Consider the following 24,257-nt stretch of genomic DNA (forward strand, 5'->3'; position numbering starts at 1 on the left):
AATGAAGCAATGAGATGTTTGCATGTGTATTTAATGAACAAGTTTGGATTTAATAGGAGTCACAAGAAGAGAAGCCATACCATTTAAAATGAAAGCAGAGGTGTGGTGGACACTAGATTAAAATGTGTGGTTAAGTAATTATAGAGAAGACTTATTTGTATAATTGAAATAGGGAAGTAACCTTAGTTGAATTAAAAACGATATGGCAAGTGTTAGGTGAAGAAAATGAGTATTCTATTGTTGAAAATGAGCTGGCTCTTTTCAAGGAAGATTCTGTAATAATCTATGTTGTGTCATGGGATGGAATAGTGAAAGAATCTCAGAAATCATACACACCTCTCTAGCTATCTCACCCCATGTTGGGGCAAATATTTAGATTGTAAGACGTTTGAGATCTTGAAGACCAGGTCCTTGAAGAGTTGATGGGAAACAGAGAAAGATTTGGGGCGGGGAGGCAGTATTTAAGAGGCTAGAGAGAAACTGCGTGCAGACCTTTGGGGAAGGTATAAGACTGAAAGTCAACAGGAAATCTCCAAATAAATCACTTCAATGTGTAATTTTCACAACACAGACTTATCATTTTCCTGCAAATATTTTTTTAATTTACATAAATGGCAACAAAATATTTAAAAAACCAGCCTTTATGAATTTCTTTGATATCCATACATTTCATTTGCCTCTATTAATTTAATAATGTATATCGTCTGAAGTCTGTAAAAAGGAGTCTCAAATCTCCTTAAACATTTGCATTTGGTTTCATTGTTTTTCCAGTAACCTACCACTGCAGTGAAACTCTTTTCAACTAAATACTTAGTTGGAAATACTGTAAATAGCTCTTCCCAAGAAGTGGGTATACAAATCCCAACCGTCTCCCAAACTTTCCATAATTAGACTGATTAAACTGTTTTAGCTTCAAAGTCTTATTATTCTTTTAAATCTATCTTTGTTTATTTCTTCTCAATTAACTCTTCCTGCAAATGTTGGCTAGTTTCGATTGTATTCTAAAACACCTCCCAGTCGGGTATTGCAAATTCTATTTTGAAACCTAGTCAACTAATTTCCCTCAAAAGAAAGAAAACTTCCAAACCGGGGCTTCTAAGTAGCTTCCCCCCAGGGAGGAGAGGGGATAAATCTTTTCTTAGCAAGCGCGCAGACACGCACGCCTAACATTCGCTTGAAGCTCCGCCCCTCACGCACTCCACGCCCCTCTGTCGCGCATGCCGTCCCCGGAGCGGACGTCGGACGTCGAGCGGAAGTGGTGTAAGGCGGCCGCCGGAGGTGTCGTTGGTGTGTTGCGCGACTGGGCCTAAGAGTGGAGTGGCCTGTGCGCCCGTGAAGATAACGCTATGTCGATCGAAATCGAGTCCTCGGAGTGAGTCCTGCGGTGGCGGAAGTTGGCGAAGTGGCGGGGGCCGGGAGGTGAAGGGTGTGGGGTGTAAGATGCTCAGGGAGAGGCTTCTGAGAGCCTAGGGAGTGGAGGGACATTTCCTGGCCCACAAAGATGCTTCTTGGATCTGGCTACCTCGGAGGCGGGCCCACAAGAAAGTGGCGGATGAGAAGCCTAAAGCCCCATGGGATACTGCACGGGGCTAGGAGGAAGGATAGGCCTTGAAGATCTGAGTTCTAGCCTTCGCCGACTCTTGGCGCGCGCTGTGACTGATCAAATTGCCCATCCGTTCTGGACTTCAGTCTAATTACCTGCACAAGGGAGCTTGGATTCTAAGCCTTCCTTCTCTCCCGCACCTCCTTAAACAGTATGATTCGTTTCCTCTGTGCTTACATGTCCCCTCAGCTTTGCTCCGCCCAGCACTTACCCAGTATTGTCACTGTTTCTCTAGCCACCCTACTAACCTGTGTAGGCGCCTAGGAGCTCCTTTCCCTTTTAGTCCCACAGCGTAGCACACCGTAGAGGCTCAATTACTGCCTTTGGAATGAATGAGCTATTAACTGTTTTATCAGACGCTATCTGGCGCTGAGTTTTGGTTAGTCGGTGAGTTCTCTGTAGCGACCAAGAGAGAGAATCTGAAGATTGGGGCAGAAGAATGATCGACTTGGAGGGGAAGGGGGCTAATGAGTGACTGAAGAAGGTCTTCAGTGAACTTCTTCAGGACTCCACCTTCTACTTTGCCCTTGCCGACACTTAACTAATTAAACCAGCAGACATAACATTTGTGTCCTTAGCCTAAGAAAGGGAGAGGGCTTGTTCTGAAGATCTGCCACGGGAGGAAGGGAGGTTTATTCATTCAACAAATACTGAAGTCTACTATGTACTATTCTAGACCCTGGGAATACAGTACTGAACAAAACACAAACATCCTTGCCTTTAAAGAATGTACATAGTGATAGGGAAGGCAGACAATAGACAAAAACAATAAGTAAAATATGAGACATAACAGATAGTAATAAGTGTTGTGGAGAAGAATAAAGCAAAGAATAGTGATAGTGCTGGTAACTAAGACAACTACTAAGTCAGGGCAGGAGTTGGAAAGGGTTCCCTGCTTTGGGGTCTAAATAAATAGTATACACTGACCATTCTCCCATCCTTGGGTTGCCGGGTGTTTTATTGTTGTTATTTTTTTAATTAAAAAATTGTTTTAATGTTTATTTTTGAGGAAGAGCGTGAGTGGGGCAGGGGCAGAGAGGGAGGGAAACAGAATCCGAATCAGGATCCAGGCTCTGAGTTTTCAGCACAGAGCTGGATGTGGGGCTCTAACCTGTGAACCGCAAGATGGTGACCTGAGCCGGTCAGACCCTTAACCGCTTGAGCCACCCAGGTGCCCCCCCCTTTTAATTAAGATTTTAGTTTTAGGTAACCTCTACACCCAGTGTGTGGTTAGAACCCACAACCCCGAGATCAAGAGTCGTACACTCTACTGACTGAGCCAGCCAGATGCCCCTACCATGTTTTTATTATCAATAATAGCTACTATTCAGTATTTTCTGTGCTAGTTGCACTGTAAACAGTATAGTCAACCCTTTCACTAGCCCTACAGGGTAGGTATATTTATTAACAGATGAGGAAACAGGCACAGAGATGTTAACTGACTTGCTCAAGGTCACAGTAACTGACAGAACTCTGATTCAAATCCCAGCTTATTGCCAAAGGTTTTAGGTCTTTATGTATTACAGTTGGCCCTTAAATAACATGGGTTTCAACTGCACAGGTCTACTTATCTGAGGATTTTTTATAGTACGGTACTGTAAGTGTATTTTCTCTTCCTTAGGATTTTCTTTGTAACATTTTCAATCAATAAGGCTGGTCAACAGCAGGCTATTAACAGTTAAGTTTTGGGGGAATTGAAAGTTAAACACAGATTTTTGACCGTACAGGGGTCAGTGCCCCTAACCCCTATGTTGTCCAAGAGTCAATTGTACATTGTGTCTGAAGAAAGTAAATTTGATTTGAGGTATGTCACACAGTAAATCTTCACAGGGAGCATGTCTTATTTGGGAGTGCAAATGGCAGTGTGCTAAGGAGGATAGTAGGTACTAGAATAGCAGCAATCTAATAAACCTCAGTATCTCTTAAGGGGTCATGAGAGAAAAGACTACTGCAAGTAGCAGTAATCAGTTTCCTTCTGGAGGAATTTTTAAGAAGAGAGCGTTTGCTTTCCTGTCAGGGATATGTGCTCAAGAGCCACACTGTCAGATTGAACCTTCATTTTTCCATTTATCTCTTTACTTGGTCAAATCCTCATCTATAAAATGGATATAATGGTAATACCTACCTCATAGGCCTGTTTTGAGGAGTAAATGAATCAATGTCTAAAATGCTCGGGACAAAATACATAATAAACATTGGTCATTGTTTTATGTTTATTATTTCTACCTGATAGGGGGAATTGACTAAATTCCAGTCTGAAATCCCTTCCAACTGGGACAGTCTGACCTACTGTATTCTCACTGTCCAGTAGAAATACAGTGTGAGGCACATGTGCTTTTAAAGAAAGAAGGGAAACAGTGTATCACAGCATTGTACAGTGAAGTTTTATAGTCTGTATGAACAGATCTTTCACCAGATTCCTTATTATTAAGTCCAAGAGCAAGAAGTTTTAACTATAAATAACTATATTTAACTATAAATAACTTCTAAGTTTTCTGTCACATGTTGAAAGTGATTGCTTATTCTCTCAATATTTGGAAATTGCCTGGCTCCTCTTTTACTTGTGAAAGTGAATCCACAATGTTTTTGTGGTTTTTTTTTTTTTTTGTTTTTTTTTTGTTTTTTTTTTTACATGTCTTAAAAATTTGGTAATAAAGGTGGTGGGTAGGTTTTACTTTGTTTTGCTTTTACATACAGTATATAGTTCTTCTCATTTGTGTTCAAATCCCTAGTGAGAAAATCTCCAATTCATATTTTTTGGTTGTCATTAAAAAAAAGTAGACCAAATCATCCTACAAGCATTTAGAGTATGTTGTGTCAATGACTGGACTGGGTTTAAATAGTTCACAAAAGTGTACAATATAATCATACAAATTAATAAGAAACTTGGCATAATAAAAAGATCTTGGGTCTTGGAAGGAAGTGTCACCTTGGTACCTTTCTAGCTGACTGTGAGACCCTGGACAAATTATTTCCCCTTTCCAAAACCTAGTTCTTGGATTTCTGGGGTGAAGGTGGGACTGGGTGATCCTCAAGGTCTCTTGTAACTTAGATTCTGTGATTTGGGGAAAGTTATATTTACATGATAAACAAGTGGGAAGTAACTAGTGAAAGGAGGATGGTTGAATAGAAGAGATAAGCTGGGGTGGTCTTTACTGTGTGGCCTCTTTGGTGAGTGAGGATTCCTGAGCTAGGTGACTTGCTTTCTTTTTCCAGTGTGATCCGTCTTATCATGCAGTACCTGAAGGAGAACAGTTTACATCGGGCGTTAGCCACGTTACAGGAAGAGACTACGGTGTCTCTGAATACCGTGGACAGCATTGAGAGTTTTGTGGCTGACATTAATAGTGGCCATTGGGATACTGTTTTACAGGCCATACAATCTCTGAAATTGCCAGACAAAACCCTCATTGACCTCTATGAACAGGTAAGAGGGGAGGTGATGCCAATCCCCTTGAATTGGTTTTTTGTGGGCCCCCTCACTGGGAAGCATTATGAAGCACTGTGGGACTGTAACAGCCCTTAAAACTTACACTGTCAAGGCTTGAGTGCTACTTTGTATTTTTTTCCTCTTTTTTTTAAAAGCCAAGATTATACTAAATTAAAATTTTTTTTTTATGTTTATTTATTTATTTTGAGAGAGAGACAGACTGTGCATGTATGTGTGTGCATGTGCGAGTGGGGTAGGAGCAGAGGGAGAGAGAGAATCCCAAGCAGGCTCCATGCTGTCAATGCAAAGCTGGATGCAGGGCTTAATCTCAGGAACTACGAGATCATGACCTGAGCTGAGATCAAGAGTCATGCTTAACCAACTGAACCACCCAGGTGTTCCTAAATTTATTTTTTAAGTGATCATTAAGTGAACTGTTTTGACACCAACTAGTGTATATTACAATTTAGTTCTGGCACTAACCACCCAGAGTTAGCATACACCCTGCAAGTTAAAGGCTCAGTCCTCTGCAAGATTGCCCTTACTTTAGACACAAGCTGTACTTTTTTGGGGTCTCAGGCCACCCACACTCTTGACCAGCTGGCTGCATATCTGGGGGGTCCCTGTGACCCCTTCAGAATTAATAATTCACTAGAATGAGTCCCAGAACTCAGGGAAGTGCTACATTTAGGATTATAGTTTCATTATCAAGGATACAGATCAGGACCAGCCAAATGAAGACACATAAAAGAGATCTAGAAGGGTCCTGAATGCTCTCTATGCCTTCTAATGCTCTCTCCCTGTGGAATCAGAGTGTTTCTCTCACCTGGTTTATTAATGTATTCACCAACCAGGAAGCTCTTTTGGGGTTTTTATTGAAATTTCTTTCAACCTTTAGCTCCCCAGCATTCCTTGGAGGTTGGGCTGGCTCAAAGCCTCAATCTTCTGATCACCAGGTTGGTCTTTCGGGCAACCAGCCCTTTCCATGAGCTGTCATCTTAGCACAAACTCAGGTGTGATGCAAGGAGCTCATTAATAATGAAGATATTCCTATCACTGGGGAAATTCCCAGGTTTTTAGAAGCTCCGTGCCAGAAAATCAGGACAAAGATCATACAAATTAGTTATTATACATTTGTATGATAACAGAATGAGCTTTCTGGAAATAAGAATATAATGTTGTTTGAAATAAAAATAGGATAGTTGGTTTGTGTTTATTTATAGTCCACATGAGTTCAGTAATTCCTCAAAGAAAATTTAGCTAACTAGAGAAAGGTTTCTCTGGAGCCCATGGATATATTCTTATCTTTAACTTTCTTCAGCTTCTATATTCGGAACAAGAAGCCTGAGAGGAGTGGAAATGGGTGGATAAAAATGAAGGATGGAAGTTGAAAGATTGAAGTTACTATTTATGTATGTATGTATGTATGTATGTATGTATGTATGTTAAATTTTTCTGTAGAGATCGAGTGGAAGTGGGGGAGGGACAGAGAGAGAGGGAGACAGAATCTGAAGCAGGCTCTAGGCTCTGAGCTGTCAGCACAGCTGACACAGGACTTGAAGTCATGAACTGTAAGTCAGAGGCTTAACAGAGCAATCCAGGTGCCCTGAAGTTACTACTTATAATTGCTTCAGTTGTCCATCTGAAAATGCTAGTGAAAGAGGAAGGAACATTTCCTAATACTGGAAATCATGTTAGGAGGCCATTTCTGAACCAGAAATTGTACTGAAAAAGAAACAGTACTAAGAGAATGCGATAAAACAGACATTTTCTTTTAATTTTGTTCAGGTTGTTCTGGAATTGATAGAGTTGCGTGAATTGGGGGCTGCAAGGTCACTCCTGAGACAGACTGATCCCATGATCATGTTAAAACAAACACAGCCAGAGCGGTATATTCATTTGGAGAACCTCTTGGCCAGGTCTTATTTTGATCCTCGTGAGGTATGACTAGAAATTCTTTTTAACATTAGAAACAATGTAATGTTTTTTATCATTTTATTGGATGCTGTTTGTGATTTTGATTCAGTTTTTGAAAATGATACTTTTCTGTTTATATATGTTGGTTGAAATTTACATGTATTAAAGAGAATAATCTTGTTCAGTTTTCTGAGTATTTGAAGGTCTTCCCTCCCCTACACACCCCATTTTAGACGGTTTTATGTCGATAAGTAAAGAAGCAGAAGATTTATTCCTACATAATTTCCACATTAGCCCAAGTACTTATTTGACTCTGAAGTGCTGCCTGACTGCTAGTATATTCGCTCTGTTTGTGTCCCTTAGCCCAACAAGGGCAATTTTCTCTCAACTCTTTTAGTTCTTAGAAAGCTCGTGCTTTTGTCTTAGCCAGTTATGCTTACTTGTAGAGCATGGTGACTCATATTCTTTTCTTTTTCCCAAACTTTATTATATGTATAGTTTCATTGTTTCTCACTCAGCCTTATACTAGTCTAGGAGGGAAAAATAATTTAATAGGTACTGGATAATGGAGTTAGGGTAAACACACAGAAACCATGAGGATAAAGGAAAGAAATTTAGATTACCATCACAGGATTCAGCTTAGAGGTGGTGAAGGACTTCTGGGCTGGGAGTCGTAAATTACCAAAGAATTAGTAAAAGAATCCTCAGCTCTGCAGATTTTCCAAAAAAGTGGAAAAACAATGCTGGGTTTGATGTGGTTTACTTGGACTCTTCTTGGAAATAATGGTGTGGATTGGCTGACCTCAATTCTTTCCCAGCTCATACTTTTGAAATGCAAGTGGAGAGAACTGGGAAGTCATCTTAACTAATTAATATAATTAATCCCTTCTTAAACCAGGTTGTTCTTATCTTTTTTTTTGTGTGTGTGTGTGTGTTTCTGCTTGGTTATTACTGTTTTTAAATAAGCACACTCATATTCTGTGGCTGCTTCTTAGAAATAATACTACTCCCTCTCCTTTTTCAGGCATACCCAGATGGAAGTAGCAAAGAGAAGAGAAGAGCAGCAATTGCCCAGGCCTTAGCTGGGGAGGTCAGCGTGGTGCCTCCATCTCGTCTCATGGCATTGCTGGGACAGGTAATTCAGAGTCTGTGGAACTGAAATTACCCTGAAATCCTGGTACTGTTTCTTCATATAAAGTGTATGTGCAAGCTAAAGAAGTCGGACATCCTAAGAACTGGGGACTAGCGGTAGAGCTGCTTGTACCAACAGCTATGCCATCATGCCAGCCTCCTCTTTTCTGGGAGAAGCAGTAGAGATTACTTTGGAGCATAAACTCTAACGTTAGTTAGAATTAGGGTGACCGTAGAATTTATCATTCCATTTGGGATAGTCAGTGATCATTGTGCCAGGACACTGTCAAAGGCAAATTGGAACAAATGTTTATTCTGGTTAGAATCCGAGCTTTCTCACTTACCAGCTAATGTGGTTTTTGGCACATTACCTAACTTTTCAGGACTTTTTTTTTTTTTTTTAAGGGATCTCTGCACCCACCGTGGGGGGCTCAAACATACAACTCCCAAGATCAAGAATTGTGTGTTCCACTCACTGAGCCGGCCAGATGCCTCTCTAACTTTTCTGATTCCATTTACTCATCATGGTATTGTAGTAAGGATTAAATGAGATGATGCATTTAAAGCATTTCCTGTATTGTCTGGCACCTTGTAAACTTTTTTTTTTAACTTTATTTTTAAAACATTTTTTTTAATGTTTATTTATTTTTGAGACAGAGAGAGACAGAGCATGAATGGGGGAGGGTCAGAGAGAGAGAGAGACACAGAATCTGAAACAGGCTCCAGGCTCTGAGCTGTCAGCACAGAGCCCGATGCGGGGCTTGAACTCATGGACCGCGAGATCATGACCTGAGCCGAAATCGGATGCTTAACCGACTGAGCCACCCAAGCACCCCTTTAACTTTGTTTATTTTGAAAAGAAAGAGGGAGGGAGAGCATGCATATGGAAGGGGCAGAGAGAGAGAGAGAATCCCAAGCAGGCTCTACACCGTCAGTGTAGAGCCCGATGCGGTGCCTGAACTCACAAACTGTGAGATCATGACCTGAGCTGAAGTTGGACACTTAACTGAACTAAGCCACAAAGGTACCCCTGCCTGGCACCTTGTTTTACAATCAGTAAATGGGAGCTGCTGCTGGTGATTTTTTTTTTTTTTTTTTTAGTAGTAATATTACTAGCATTGTTCTTACTGAAAGCTACCTAGAGTAAGAGATGTTTATAAATAGCACAAGATGCAAGTGATTAATAATGATATAAATAGCCTCTTTGCAATAAATCTGGGGCACTTTTGAATGAGGGGAAAAGGTCAGATCAGATTCTTCTCCTGTTTTATACAGTATAATTTCAGATAAGTTGAAAGTTATGTCAGAAAATAAAAAAACCAGGGGTGCCTGGGTGGCTCAGTCAGTTAAGTATCCGACTTCAGCTCAGGTCATGATCTCACGGTTCATGAGTTTGAGCCCCGCATCGGGCTCTGTGCTGACAGCTCAGAGCCTGGAGCCTGCTTCAGATTCTGTGTCTCCCTCTCTTTCTCTGCCCCTCCCCTGCTCACACTCTCTGTCTCTCTCTCAAAAATAAAATAAACAAAAAATTGAAAAAAAGAAAAAGAAAATAGAAAAACCAGAAAATAATGTATCAAACTTTTTGATAGGGAAGGACTTCCTATATTTAGGGAGTAGGCACCAAGGGAAAGATAAACAAATTTAATCACTTAAGAGTTTAACTTAAGATAGAAAGAAATCTCTAAAGCTATAATCAAAACTAGATTGGGAGAACATTCTTTTTGGCAACTGTAAACAAATACCTGGATCACATCAAAAGCTCACAAATTGATAGGAAAAGTAGTATAAATACAACAGGTAAGAGGGAAGAGAACATGAGTAAACAGTAAACACAAAGAGGAATTTGGGAGTCAAAATGAGAGTTAGCAAATGATACAGCCTAGGACTGTCTCCAAAATCCATGATTTTCCCACTTCCCATATTCAGTCATAAACATTGTTGAAGTTGCAACTTTTTGGGAAAACAGTTTGTCAGTGTGTAGCAAGAGGCTTAACCATTCATATTCTTTTTTTGATTCAATAATTCCTCTTCGAGGAATCTATTCTAGGTGAGTATTATCCCCCAAATAGAAAAGGCCTTATTGTTCAAAAGTGTTGTTGTGGCATTATTATTATTACTATTTTTTAAGTTTATTTATTTTGAGAGAGAGAGAGAGAAAACACACGTCGGGGAGGGGCAGAGAGAAGGTGAGAGAGAGAATCCCAAGCAGGTTCCTCACTGTCAGCACAAAGCCCAATGTGGGGCTCAAACTCATGGACTGTGAGATCATGACCTGAGCTGAAGTCAGATGTTTAACCGACTGAGCCACCCAGGCGCCCTTATGGCAGTATTATTTAGCTGTGTGAAAAATTAGTAGCAGTTGACTGTCCATTAATATATTAATTAAACTGTTGGGGCGCCTGGGTGGCTCAGTCAGTTGAGCGTCCAACTTCAGCTCAGGTCACGATCTCACGGTCTGTGAGTTCGAGCCCCGCGTCGGGCTCTGGGCTGATGATGGCCCAGAACCTGGAGCCTGCTTCCGATTCTCTGTCTCCTTCTCTCTCTGACCCTCCCCCGTTCATGCTCTGCCTCTCCCTGTCTCAAAAATAAATAAATGTTAAAAAAAAAAATTAAAAAAAAAATATTAATTAAACTGTTAAACATTCACCAGAAAGGGTATATTTGACAGCCATAAATGATAGGTATGTCATTGCATGATCTGATAGGTGAAAACAGAAGAAAATAACATTGTATATAGGGTATAATTACAGTATAATTATGTTAAACACATGTAAAGTGGGAAACACTAGAAGGTATACATAAAATGCTAACTAATGGTGGCTGTATTTGGATGTTGGAACTATGGGAGATTTTTGTTTTCCAAATTTTGTTTATGTTGAGTTGGGGCACCTGGGTGGCTCAGTTGGTTAAGGCATCCAACTCTTGGTTTTGGCTCAGGTCCTGATCTTGTGGTTTATGGTTCTAGCCCCATGTTGGGCTCCTAGCGGATGGCATGGAGCCTGCTTGGGATTCTCTCTCTCTCTCTCTCTCTCTCTCTCTCTCTCTCTCTCTCTCTCTCTCTCTCCCTCTCTCTCCCTCTCTGCCCTTCTCCTGCTCTCTCTCTCTCTGTCAAAATAAATAAGCTTAGAAGTTTATAACAGAAGAGTCAAACCTATAAGAAAATAGATACAGAAATATGGACCTGTTGGCTCTCAAAATTCCCTTCCCCACTGAGATCAGCCTGTCTTCCTGGGACACGCAGAGTCACATAGCTTATGTTATATTTGAATGGCCAAAGATATTTGGGTCTGGATGTTAACCTGATCCTTTCAGGCATGGCTTTGAGCAATCAGGACTAGATCTTAAAAGATCTGTAGGTTAGATTGCTGTACTTTTTTTTCTCATAGGCACTGAAGTGGCAGCAGCACCAGGGGTTGCTTCCTCCTGGCATGACAATAGATTTGTTCCGAGGCAAAGCAGCTGTCAAAGATGTGGAAGAAGAAAAATTTCCTACCCAACTGAGCAGGCACATTAAGGTAGGATCTTAGATACTCAGCCTTTTTGTAATCATTTGTTGGGGACTCCATGTGTTTGCTCAGCCAAGCCCTGTGCCAGGAGTTTGGGTTTGGGAGCAGAACTCATTCTCCAGCTCTGACAACATTCAGGGTTGCTGCTGGTGACCACTGGGGTCCTGCTGGGGTCTGGCAGTGACACACCTCAGATGTATAACCAAGTGGACATAAATTTGGCAGCTGGCCCATCATCTGCCCTGCACTTCCTCCCAGGAAGCCTTCATTTAGAAGAATGGTTAGCTCTTTGGTTAAGCTTGGAACTAACAATGAACTTTCTGTGCATTTGTCCTGTTCAACATTGGCGTTTGCCTGCTACGTGTCAGGCAAAGTACCAGGCATGGATTGTAAAGTAGGCAAGTGTGGCGTTTGAGGAAAATAATTTTATCATCTCAGGGCTCGTTCTTGTTTTTTTAAATTTTTTAATTTGAGACTTTTCTAGGAAAAGGCACAATCAAGTAGTTGCTGCAGTTCCCAGAATTACAAGCATATTTGCTACTTTCGCATCTCCTTTATATTACATTTTCTCTTGGTTTGTGCTCTTACTGAATTCATGGATTTTAAAATATTTCATGTTCCTCAAATCTGGGACTTTGGCTTAGTGCTTTGAATTTATCTTTCCTGGATTATATATTCTGAATCATATGTAAAGATATCTTTGAGCAGTACCATGTTTACCTGCCTGAAGCCTTGAGACAAAAAGAAATCCATTAAAATTATGCTGCTGGGCTAAGATTTTCTTTCATATACATTTTCCTTTGTTGCCATTTAAAATGAAATTCATAATAGAGCTTTTCTTTGTTGTCATCTAATGTTGTGTAGTTTTCGTCTGTTGGGAACATCATTGCTGTAAATGCTCAGGATACATCACCTAGGCAAATGTTCTGTCACCTTAATTAGTTTTAGAGTTCGTCAGCCGCACATTATCAATTAAATAAAGGTCATGAAAAGAACTAGGATGGAAAATTTGTTTACAAAGTAATATAGGAAAACAGACATTTATTTTGAAGAAAATGGATTTTTTCCCATATTTGTACAACATTATCTCATTAAGTTGAGTGTGAAAGTTATGCTAATAGAAGCTGCTTCAGGTAAAAACTTACTAAGTTAATAGGATTATTTGTTCTAAGTCCTGTGCTAAAATAGTTTTTTACATCGCTTTGGAAATACCAACTTCACATTAAAAAAACTAGATTCAACTGAGAACCAGACCTAAAACTGGTCAGAGAAAATATATCCATTCTGTGTGTCCAGATACAGAAATGCTCCTCCGATACTCTGTAACATAGGCCAGCCATGACTTTGTGCTAGGGCAGGATTTTGCAAAAGGTTAAAATGAAAATTGTTTTAAGGTCCACTAGATAAAAATACATCTGTTTCATTGTTTCATTTGAAACAGTTTGGTCAGAAATCACATGTGGAGTGTGCTCGATTTTCTCCAGATGGTCAGTATTTGGTCACTGGGTCTGTTGATGGATTCATTGAAGTCTGGAACTTTACGACTGGAAAAATCAGAAAGGTGAAGTATTTAAAATATATTAACTTTTCTAGTGGGAGAATTATCTAGTTTTGTTTAATTCTGTTATTTTTATAGTGTAAATTTATTTTTTAAATGATAATATATACATCTGATACAACATTTTATAAAATAGAAAAGTTACTCAGTAAAGAGTCTTGCTCCAACCCTTGTCCCTCAGCTGGTCAGTTCCCTTCCTTGGACCAGCCAGGGTTATCAGTTTCTTATGTAACCTTCCTGAAATTTCTAGGTATATGTAAGCAATACCTTACATATAAGGTATGTAGCAATACTTTAGCTACATAAGTAGTGTCTAAGTAATTGTACTAATTGTGTGTTCTCTTACTATGAATGAAGTTAAATATCTTTTTATATGTGAGAAGCCAGGAGTATTTCCTGTTCTGTGAAGTCTTCACATCCTTTGCCCATTTTTCTTTTGGATTCTTACTGATTTTTAGGAACTCTTTATAGTTGGAAGAAATCAGTCTCTGTAATATGTATGGCAAATATTTTTCATTTGTGACTTTTTGTCTTTTGACTTTGCCCATCATTTTATAGACTTGAAATTTTTTTGTGTCATCACATTTATCCATCTTTTTCTTCTACAACTTGTAGTGCTTTTCATGTTTTGTATTTTATATTAATTTTTGATCCATCTGGAATTTGTTTAGGGGGATGAAGTTGCTGTAGATTCAACTTATTTTTTTTCCTAAATAGGTATTTATTGACTATATCTACTGGTTTAAAATGTAATCTTTACCATAGAGTACTAACTTCCACTCCATGGATAGTGAATTCATGAGTGATTTTCACTTTCTACTTGATATGTTTCCTTATAGTTTGCTTCTTTTTTTTTTTTTAAACCATGACACAATCTTACTTTTTAATTAGGAAAAAATAAAGTTACTTTATTTTGAACAATAAGGATGATAAAGGAAACATCACAAATAAGCAGATTTTAGTCAATACATGGTTTTAGGAAAAGTAGCTGGCAATTTGGAAAAGACCTTGCTTTTTCACATTGTGTCTCAAATAAATTCACATATATTAAAAGTGTACAATATGGGGGCACTTGGATGGCTTAAGCATCCAACTTTGGCTTGGGTCATGATCTCACAGTTCATGAGTTCAAGCCCCACATCAACCTGTATGGACAGTGTGGAGCCTGCTTGAGATTCTCTTCCTCCCTCTCTTTGCCTTCCCCCACTCATGCTCTCTGTCTCTCTCAAAATAAATAAATAAACTTTAAAAAATGTACACTATGAAATTGTAGGGAGATTTTGCATAGAAAAAAGATCAGTAAGCAAAAAGATGTAGGGTATTATGTTGGAATTTTTTTTACAGTATTACTTTAGGTTGTGTAAAATTATTTATTCCCAGCACTGTCAGTTCATTAGAAACCTGTGTGCATGGCACTAGTATTTGCTTTGGAAATTTAGAGTAGGCACAATCCATTACTCTGCTTTTAGTAAGTTTAGAGATCTGGAATGACTGGGGGTTTTGTGTTATTTTGGTAACTGCTTATCTTTGTTTCCTTTAGGATCTTAAGTACCAGGCCCAGGATAACTTTATGATGATGGATGATGCTGTCCTCTGCATGTGTTTTAGCAGAGATACAGAAATGTTAGCAACTGGGGCCCAAGATGGAAAAATCAAGGTATTTATTAGTGGCAGAAACTTTCACATGTAGACATTTTGAAACCTCTGCAATGAGGTAGTGTTTTACATGTGATAGCTTAATAATAGGTATTGTTTGTTGAACATGAAATTTATGCTAATTACTTTTTTCTTGTTTAATTCTAATAAAAACTCTACCTAGGGAGGTTCAGTAATCAGTTTAAAGTCACACATTTGGTAAGCGATAGATTAGGACTTCAGTCCAGATCTGCTCATCACACCTTTTCTGCTGTATCACCCTGGCTCACCTTATATGATGTATTGTACTTTGGGTTTTTTTAGGGAATGGGATGCTCTGTATTTGATTAGACGTAGTTTGTATTTAATTGCTGGTGAGACACCCAGGGCTAGATAAAATACAGAAATGGTCTCTGCTTAAGTGAACTTTGAGTCTAAATTTTTGTTAATAATTTACAAGGAAAGAGGCTTAAATTTCAGAGGATTCACTTATTGCACATTGTGAAGCAGACATATTCAGCTATTAGCATGCATTTTTAATGCTTTTTTAGTACATTATTGAGCATTGCATGTTGCTTGACTCTGCAGGCTAGAGTAGGTCACTCTATTTACAAGTTTTTACTTTTTTTTTTAAATAAAGGTATGGAAGATTCAGAGTGGACAGTGTTTAAGGAGATTTGAAAGAGCACACAGTAAAGGTGTCACCTGTCTAAGCTTTTCTAAGGATAGCAGCCAGATCCTTAGTGCCTCTTTTGACCAGACAATTAGGTAAGTAAAAGTCCCTACACTGCCCTTACTTGAGTTTGCTATGATGAAGTGCTGGAGGGAGGTACTAGTGATTCCTTATGTTTTCACCAGCATGGTGTTATATGAAGAGTGTGAGGATATGTGAGACCTCATTATTATTTTCTCCATTTGAGTCTACCCAGAAGAGAGATTAGAAAGGGATTATAGCGGTGTTTCGTGTTTCTTGAAGTGTGATTTTGGGCTCACCTGCATCAGAATCACCATAGAGGGCATATTACAAATATAGCCAAATCTGTCTCTGAACAGAAGCCAATAGTATTATTGGCATGTTTTCTTGCAGTCTCTGTGCCTAGCTTTTGTTTTGGTTTTGTGTGACATAATGAAAATTATATTGCATACGTAATTGCATAATCCTCTTTCTCCCCATGATATTATAAGTTGAGCTTTTATAATTCTTTGAAAGTATATTCAACATTCGGTCCCAGTTGTAATGTATAGAATATTAATTGTTCTTTTCATATCCTTTTGTTTGTGATAGAATTCATGGTTTAAAATCTGGGAAAACCCTGAAGGAATTTCGTGGCCATTCCTCCTTTGTTAATGAAGCAACTTTTACACAAGATGGACATTATATTATTAGTGCATCCTCTGATGGCACTGTAAAGGTTAAGTATTTGCTCCTGGTTTATTTTGGGGTTTCTGCTTTTGTCCTTTGAAGAGTTTTCAGTGGTGATAATGGTGATGACTGTGATGGAGTAAACTTCTTTACTAGCTGTTTTAGCCATAAATGAGGTGAGTCTGAGACAATAGTAATATTCTCTGGGGAATCCCTATTGAAGGACCCGGAGTTCCAAATCTACATAATCAAAACATTTATCATATGTAGGAAAAGAGGAAGGGTACGGAGGCCTGGATGTAAGTCATCCCCCATGTATAGTGGTTAAATTGTCTTGTTAAAGGTATGGTTCACCCACAATAGTCAAGTTTATAAAGTGCTTAGTGACCAGATGAATAAATCTCTTTTTTGTTGCACAGCCTCCCTATCCCAGCCTGGCCCCCCACATTTAGGGGCCTTCCTGACAGCACTTACAGAGGGCAGGAGAGGTGTAGAGTGGAACTAAGCCCTCTCTCAAATACTTACTTATTGTCCTCAGTGCTCAGCTGAAAGTAATGCATCTTCAGTACCTTAAGAGATTTAGTTATTTTAATAGCAGTCCTCAATTCCTAGAAACGATGAGAAATCCAAATAGAAAATTGCTGGAGATCTTTGAGACACTCCATTTACATTCTGGACCTGCTTTTAAATTGCCTTATGTAAGTGTGTAGTTTGGCAGAAGACTGAAACGTTTTAACACAAATACCTAAAAGACCACCCTCTGAAATTGCTTGTTCTGGCTTGGGAATTGAACCAGAAACCTGAGGATTGGAGAAGTCTTTCTCAGGACGGATGGGGAAATATACAGAGCTCTTAGTACTTTAGTCATGGGATTTGCCCTCTTTATGCTTTGAATATGGGCCTTACAGTCTGTAAAATGCCAGTGGGAGGTGGCCTATTTAGCTTTGTTTTGTGGTCTTTTCCTGACTTTTTGGACAGAAAACACTGGAAGCCTTAGAACTCTTGATCCCTGAAATGTTCATTTTTCTTCTAGGCAGCCAGACTTTAGAGAGGAGATTAGGGCAGATGATAACTGTGTTTATTATGAAAATAAACACTGTGGCAGTTAATGGGGCAGTAATTTCCTCCTGTTGATAGGTATTCAACATCCATTTTTTGCTAAGCTCTGTTGAAAGCACAAAGGAAACACAACATAGTCCATGCCTTTGAGACTTTAAATGTATACACATACATACATACATACACCTCATTGAGTGAGTGGTGTCCAGACAGTGCCATGCAATATTTGGTCCATTCCTTCTCTGAGCACATCTCAGATTTCAATAACTGTGATGTCTGATTTAACCCCTTCAGTTTATAACAGCCCAGAAGGGCAAGGTGAAAAAAAGCATTAGGGTGGGGAACTATTACCAAAAGAGATGCTGGGCTGGGAGAGATAATACGCGTGGCCAAGAGTGGCTTCCGCTTTGTGGATCCTCGTGTGTGAGTGTCAACATTGTGGCTTCTGTTCAGCAGTTCCAGCTGTACGTTGGAATCATTTGTGGAGCTGTTTAAAAATGGACATGCCTATGTCCTAGACAGCCCTAGAGCTGTCAAATTACAGTCGCAGGATAGGGTCCCAAGCATCTAATTCTAAAAGCCCACATTTGATTTGATGTCCAGAGGAGGCTAGCTTTCCGTTTAACAGTAGCAGGGTTGACACATAGCTAATTTTAAAGATATGTAGTTCAATTAGGAGAATTTTGTAAGAAAAGATAGGTTTTAAAAGGTTTTATTAAATAGCTTTGTGACTTTTGTTGGTACCCATTAATCAGCAAACAGATGGTAACAGCTTACTTACTATGTATATGGCAAAGCTAGGTATTTGATAGGACTAAAAATCAAGAAGCTTTTTTGAGACAGTTTTATTTGATTTTAGTAATCAAATTTTCATTTTTATAACCCCAAAACTTTAGACATTCTTATACCCAAAAAATGTTTATCCCTTGAATTTTTGTGTCATAGATCTGGAATATGAAGACCACAGAATGTTCAAATACCTTTAAATCTTTGGGCAGCACTGCAGGGACAGATATCACTGTCAACAGTGTGATCCTGCTTCCTAAAAATCCAGAGCACTTCGTGGTGTGCAACAGATCGAATACAGTGGTCATCATGAACATGCAGGGGCAGGTGAGTGCTCCGAAAGTGCCCTTGCACAGATCCTGTGGGTCATTTGCAAATCATTAAGTCTTGGTCCTGGCCCTTCCAGTAACCAAATATGGGTTCATCACTCCAAAAACCTTATATAGTCGACCTGTGAACAACACAGGGGTTAGAGCACCGACCCGCTGCACAGTAATCCGCATATTACTTTTGTCTCCCCCCAAAACTTCACTACTAGCCTACTGTTGACTGGAAGCTGTACCAATAACAATTGACTAACACATATTTTGCATGTTTTAATATTATATACTGTAATCTTACAATGTATTGTATTCTTACAATAACATATGCTTAGGGAAAAAATGTTAAGAAAATCATAAGGGAAAATACATTTATAGTACTATACTGTATTTATTTTTTTAAAAAAATCCATGGGGTGCCTGGCTGGCTCAGTCAGAAGAGCATGTGACTCGTAATTTTGGGTTTGAGTTTGAGCTACACATCGGGTGTAGAGATTACTAAAAAAATATTAAATTAAAAAAATCTGGGGTGCCTGGGTGGCTCAGTGTGCTGACAGCTCAGAGCCTGGAGCCTGCTTCGGATTCTGTGTCTCCCTCTCTCTCTGCCTCTTCCCCCACTGGTGCATGTGCTCTCTCTCTCCCTCTCTCTCAAAATAAATAAACATTAAAAAATTTTAAAAATCTTTGTTTGTAAGTGGACCTGCCCATTCAAACCTTTGTTGTAGATAACAATGCTGGTCTGACTAAGGGAGATACAGTATGTGGGTTACTAATTTGGGATATCTCCTAGTTACCACATGATCTAAGGTGGAACTCTCATAGGAGAAGGGCAACAGTGTCTTCATGATAAGTATTTGTAATCAGGGCACCTGCATGTTTCCCAAGGAACCTCACTTTTGCAGTGCCAACGACATTAGGAGTGTCAAGATTGAGGTCTCAGGCCCTAGGAATGTGTTGTGCTACTGAAATGTTGACTTGGGCCCTTGGGGATCTTGCTGAGCATGGAGAAGAACCAGGGGCTGGTGTCTACAACTCGCTCTCCATTCCATTAGTCCCTGTCACTGATATATTTGTAGTTTAGAAACCATGGTTGAGGGGCACCTGTCTGGCTCAGTCAGAAGAGCATACAGCTCTTGATCTCCGGGTCATGAGTTCAGGCCCCATGTTTGGTGAAGAGATTAAAAAAATTAATAAATTGACTGATTAAATAACACAAAGAGCCCATGGTTGAGATGGCTGGTCTGCAGTATCTACTGGGCCCCTGCATAATAGCTATAGTTGCCCACTTCCTAGGTTCCTGTTTGTATAGGACGAAGAGTGCCTGTGTACCCACCCTTTCCCCTGTGATAACATCTTTCATAATCATAGTACAGTTATCAAAACCAGGAAGTTGACATTGATACAATATAATGAACTGAAATACAAACCTTACTTGGATTTCGCTAGTTTTAAATGCATTCATTTTGAGGTGACAAGTTAATAGCTCTATGAAATTTTGTCAGATGTGTAGATTTATGTAACTACCACCACAATCAGAATACAGAACTGTTTCTCCACCCCCAAAGGAACTTCTACATGCTATATACCTTTGCAGGTATGTGACAAGCTTCAGGGTAAAATGACTCCATAGACTAAAGAGCAGGATTGGTAACTTGGGACATATGATTAACTTGAGATAGTTTATCCATGGACCGTTTCCCAGGCCAGAGGATTTACAGTCAAACCTTCCCCCCCATAACCCTAGCCCTGGTAACTATTGATCTGCTTTCCATTATTATGATTTTGTCACTTTGAAAATGGTATAAAAATGGAATCATATGGTACGTAACCTTATAACTTTTCTTTTTTCTAATTTTTTAAATGTTTATTTCTGAGGGAGAGAGTGACAGAATGTGAGCGGGGGAGGGGCAGAGAGAGAGGGCGACACAGAATCTGAAGCAGGCTCCAGGCTCTGAGCTGTCAGCACAGAGCCTGACGTGGGGCTGGAACTCATGAACTGTGAGATCATAACCTGAGTCGAAGTCAGACAATTAACTGACTCAGCCACCCAGGCGCCCCAACCTTCTAACCTTTTGAGATTGGTTTTCCCAGCTTGATTTATGGTGATGTGTGTAAAATAGAGCAAGCAAGGTCTTGGAGACAGAGTTCCATCTTGCATGAGGAGAGCACCTCATTCTTTTAGATAGAGGAAATGACAGAGTGTAAGTCCACAGAGCATTGAGAATCGTGATATAGATTTAGAAATTGGGTGGCAATGAATTTGCTTCAGGGTAAAATGACTCCATAGACTAAAGAGCAGGGATTGGTAACTTGGGACATATGATTAACTTGAGATAGTTTATCCATGGACCGTTTCCCAGGCCAGAGGATTTAGCACACAATGAGTGGTATTGGTGATCTAATTATCAATGACCGTAAAACCAGAATGCAAAATAACAGTATAAGGATGTCAGTTAAAACTGCTGCTTTAGAACTGCTGCTAATCCAGATGTTTTGTTTTTGTCTTGGGGTATGGTATGATCTAGATTGTCAGAAGCTTCAGCTCTGGTAAGAGAGAAGGTGGTGATTTTGTTTGCTGTGCCCTATCTCCCCGTGGTGAATGGATCTACTGCGTAGGGGAGGACTTTGTGCTCTATTGTTTCAGCACAGTCACTGGGAAACTGGAGAGAACTTTGACAGTGAGTATTACTGACTTAAGGCCATCTAAAGAAATTTCATTAATACTGGTATCTTTCTGAACTCTGAAGTAAACCTTTTCCAGACTGCTGTAAGTGTGAACTTTGGTATAAAAAATGTAAAAATTCTATCACTAAATAAAATAAAGGGCCCATAAGTAATGGTATGGAATTACCTCCTCTCAGAAGTCATCCTTCAGTGAGCCCTCAGCAAGTGGATAGGATGGGTGTACATAAAGCAGAGAATAAGGAAGGGCTGGTTATAGTAGTCATATCTTCCCCAGGGGGATCAGACAGTGACAGGTATAGTTAGTTCTCTCCATGTCCTTTCAAAGGCAAATTACTTTTACACTATCCTGTCAAATTGACTTATGGTGTATTTAGCAGCTCTGTGTTGTACAAGCCACTATAAGGAGTAAATAATGCCAGTTGCTGTAACAAACAATCCTCACATTTTAGTAGTTTAACACAATGTGAGTTTATTTCTTGTTTCAATGTGATAGTTGGGTAGTTTTCCTCCATTGTTTAGCTGTGTCATTTGGAACATGTGGACTCCAAGGTCTCAGGAGGAGAAAAACTAGCTGGAGGGCTATGCCAGATGTTTTTAAGACTCCCATCTGGAAGTAGCTTATATTACTTTGTTCCTCATTCTTTTTTGGTTAGAATTCACTCACATGGCCACAACCCAAATGCAAGGGGGACAGGGAAATTGTAGTTTTCTGTGGTCCTGGAAGTATAGTATAGTGAACATATAAAAAATGATATACATACCATATTAGAATATAATCTCTTGCGTCACATGATTTTTGGCACACTTGCCCTGTGAGGCCTCCAGTACAGATCTCAGGTGTGAGCAAAATAATATGAGGTGGAGAGTGTTCTCCAGCTGAGGGGCCTGGAAAATACAAGTTCATGGAGTTGAAGGAATCATTTGGTCTTAGCTACTGTCTTGGCCTAGAATTTACAAAATAGGGATTGGGAGTAGGATCAGCTGTCATGCAGAAGTGACGTGGGACAAAGCATTATTCACACATTATGAAAAACAGTACAAAAATTGGCGAACCAGCAGTGTGATAACCTCATTTGAGTTTTTGGTATGTGTGTTTTAGCCATCCTCAAGGCTGCCTTAGGTTTGATTGCTTTGGTGAGAAGTGAAGCTTCACTCTTCCTCCTTTCCATTCAGCTCTGGAAGCCTCTTCAGAGTCACTTTTTTATAGACCTATATCCCCTAAATCAGTGCTTTACTTTTCCCAGGTTCACGAGAAGGATGTGATTGGTATTGCACATCACCCTCATCAGAATCTGATTGCAACCTACAGTGAAGACGGACTTCTAAAGCTCTGGAAACCCTAATTCCACTTTTCTTCAGCTCGCTTGAGAGCATGTACTTAAGTGAAGAAATATTCATGTATTGCTTTTTTCTTTCTAGGCTACCTTTTCTAAGCAGTTGTCTGAATTAGGCACAAGAATAATTTTGTGAAAATTCATGTTCAAGTAGCAGCTACCCTTTTTATATTTTTTTAAGGTATTCATTTATCTGTTTCTAATTGGGGCAGTTATTTGATGTTTTCAGTAGTCTTCTACCTGGAGAGTGAAATACTGCTGTTTCTAGAAGAGAGTTATACTCTTTGATTATTTGAAATGGTGATTAAGACGTATCTCCTACAGTAAAATTGTAAATAAGTAACTATCCCATATTCAGTAGCTCTTTGCTGGTCCATTCTTTTTAGATGTTAATAAACTTTACACCTTTTTTTGGAGGTTTTGTTTTTAAATGTAAATAAGTGCTCATCTAGTTAACATATTTACTAGTTAAGTATGGAGGGTGGGACATAACATTCTAGTCTAGCAGGAAGTCAGTTCCTGTTTAGAAGGATAGACTGAATGTAAAAAGGCCAGGTATTGATAGGATCTCATTTCATTGCCCTTACTGTCCACTCATTCTTCTTAGCTGTGCCTTCTCATGCGTTCTGGCCAACTCCAGAGAACATCATCTTCATCTTCTGGATAGAACTTAGTTGTAGGATCCACTATGAGAATTCCGCTTTGGCATCTCTGAGGGTTTGGCATTGAAAATGTGCTGTTGTTCTGAAGAAAATTAGAAAAGGACCTGAGATTTAGAGAAGTCTTTTTAGGTATGTGCATCCTTACCAGTTAAAAGCCAGTAAAACTCTTGAAAATACTTTGCAGATGGGGTGTCTTTTATGTTTGAACCAAAGATGTATTGAGTGCGCTTATGTTGATGTTGGAGGGGCCGTGCCAGGTGTCATTTCAAGAAAGACCTTATTTGTGTAGACCTTTTATGCCTCCTTTTAAGTTTAGCACTCATTAGGTACAAATGAGTGGGGAAAGTTTTTTAAATGATTTACATTGTTGGGGCACCTTGGTGGCTCAGTCGGTTAAGTGTCCGACTCGTGGTTTCAGCTCAGGTCATGATCGTGCGGTTCGTGAGTGCGAGCCCCACATCAGGCTCTGCGTTGGCAGGGCAGAGCCTGCTTGGGATTCTCTCCCTCTCTGCCCCTCCCCTGCTGGCTCTCTTTCTCAAAATAAACAAACTTAAAAAAACAAAGTTTTATAGTGTTCTAATTTGCCTTTGAGTGAAATATAGCCTGATCCTTTGCCTGGCACAATAATGCTCAATATTGGCTGAATTAATCCTTGGCAGCACTAAGAAATCCCTCTTCCTCAGTCATATTCCCAAAACTTTTTTTTCCTTTTGCCATTAAACCTGCAGCTTTTTGACAATGTATGCCATTTTGAGTTAAACATTAGCCATAAATCCATGAATTCAAGTGAATGTAGTTTCACAGCCCAGTGAGAAGTTTTCATGTAATGGTTGAGCAGTACTGTTAAGAATGAGAAACAACAGGCCTAAAGTGGAGTCCCTTGTGCTGGCCGTGTGCTAAGCTCCACACTGGCCAAGATTTAATACCTACCCAAACTGCAGTTTCGGCCTGTCCCAGGACTGTAATCATTAACCAGTGAATCTGGAATTCAGTATTTATGAGGTAATCTACCTGATAGACCCCCTCTGGCCCCCATAGGAAGGTAACCTTGCCTGAAACAATCCACTCTTGTTAGAGATCTCCTTTTCCCACCCCCTTCTGTGTATAAAAGCCTTTTGTTCTGTGCAGTTCTTCAGAGCTCCTGTTAGATGGGATGCTGCTGGATTCATTAACTGCTGAAGTAAGTCAATTGGATCTCAAAATTTACTCCGTTGAATTTTGTTTTTTTAACAGTAACTTTGTGCTCACAAAGAACAAGAATCTAGTTG

The 24,257-nt window shown here is 39.6% G+C and overlaps 1 protein-coding gene and 1 long non-coding RNA gene across 3 annotated transcripts; one reads left to right on the forward strand and one right to left on the reverse strand.

Moving 5' to 3' along the window:
* Nucleotides 1–1,214: 1,214 nt before the first annotated feature.
* Nucleotides 1,215–22,739, forward strand: SMU1 (SMU1 DNA replication regulator and spliceosomal factor). 2 transcript variants are annotated; one of them, XM_015073384.3, is made up of 12 exons: nucleotides 1,215–1,372; nucleotides 4,820–5,030; nucleotides 6,822–6,974; nucleotides 7,975–8,085; nucleotides 11,468–11,596; nucleotides 13,029–13,148; nucleotides 14,686–14,802; nucleotides 15,421–15,548; nucleotides 16,066–16,192; nucleotides 18,148–18,315; nucleotides 20,834–20,986; nucleotides 22,238–22,739. In XM_015073384.3, exons 1-12 carry the CDS (start codon nucleotides 1,347–1,349, stop codon nucleotides 22,334–22,336), a joined length of 1,542 nt encoding a protein of 513 aa, XP_014928870.1. In that variant the 5' UTR covers nucleotides 1,215–1,346; the 3' UTR covers nucleotides 22,337–22,739. The 2 variants fall into 2 exon arrangements, with proteins under 2 accessions (XP_014928870.1, XP_014928877.1); XM_015073391.3 differs by lacking the exon at nucleotides 1,215–1,372 and adding an exon at nucleotides 1,462–1,754.
* On the reverse strand, nucleotides 17,899–22,353 carry LOC128312183 (uncharacterized). The gene is made up of 2 exons (XR_008291138.1): nucleotides 21,755–22,353; nucleotides 17,899–18,439 (listed from the first exon to the last, which is right to left on the reverse strand). It is a non-coding gene; the product is annotated as an uncharacterized LOC128312183 (long non-coding RNA).
* Nucleotides 22,740–24,257: the final 1,518 nt, after the last annotated feature.

Source organism: Acinonyx jubatus, chromosome D4 (assembly GCF_027475565.1).
Source record: "Acinonyx jubatus isolate Ajub_Pintada_27869175 chromosome D4, VMU_Ajub_asm_v1.0, whole genome shotgun sequence".
Classification (NCBI taxonomy): domain Eukaryota; kingdom Metazoa; phylum Chordata; class Mammalia; order Carnivora; family Felidae; genus Acinonyx; species Acinonyx jubatus.

Excerpts from the sequence above, each read along its gene's own strand:
- SMU1 (XM_015073384.3), top strand. The coding sequence starts at position 1,347 with ATGTCGATCGAAATCGAGTCCTCGGA. Across the intron at positions 6,975-7,974 it reads CTTATTTTGATCCTCGTGAG|GCATACCCAGATGGAAGTAG; the intron begins GTATGACTAGAA and ends CTCCTTTTTCAG. Across the intron at positions 13,149-14,685 it reads CGACTGGAAAAATCAGAAAG|GATCTTAAGTACCAGGCCCA; the intron begins GTGAAGTATTTA and ends TGTTTCCTTTAG.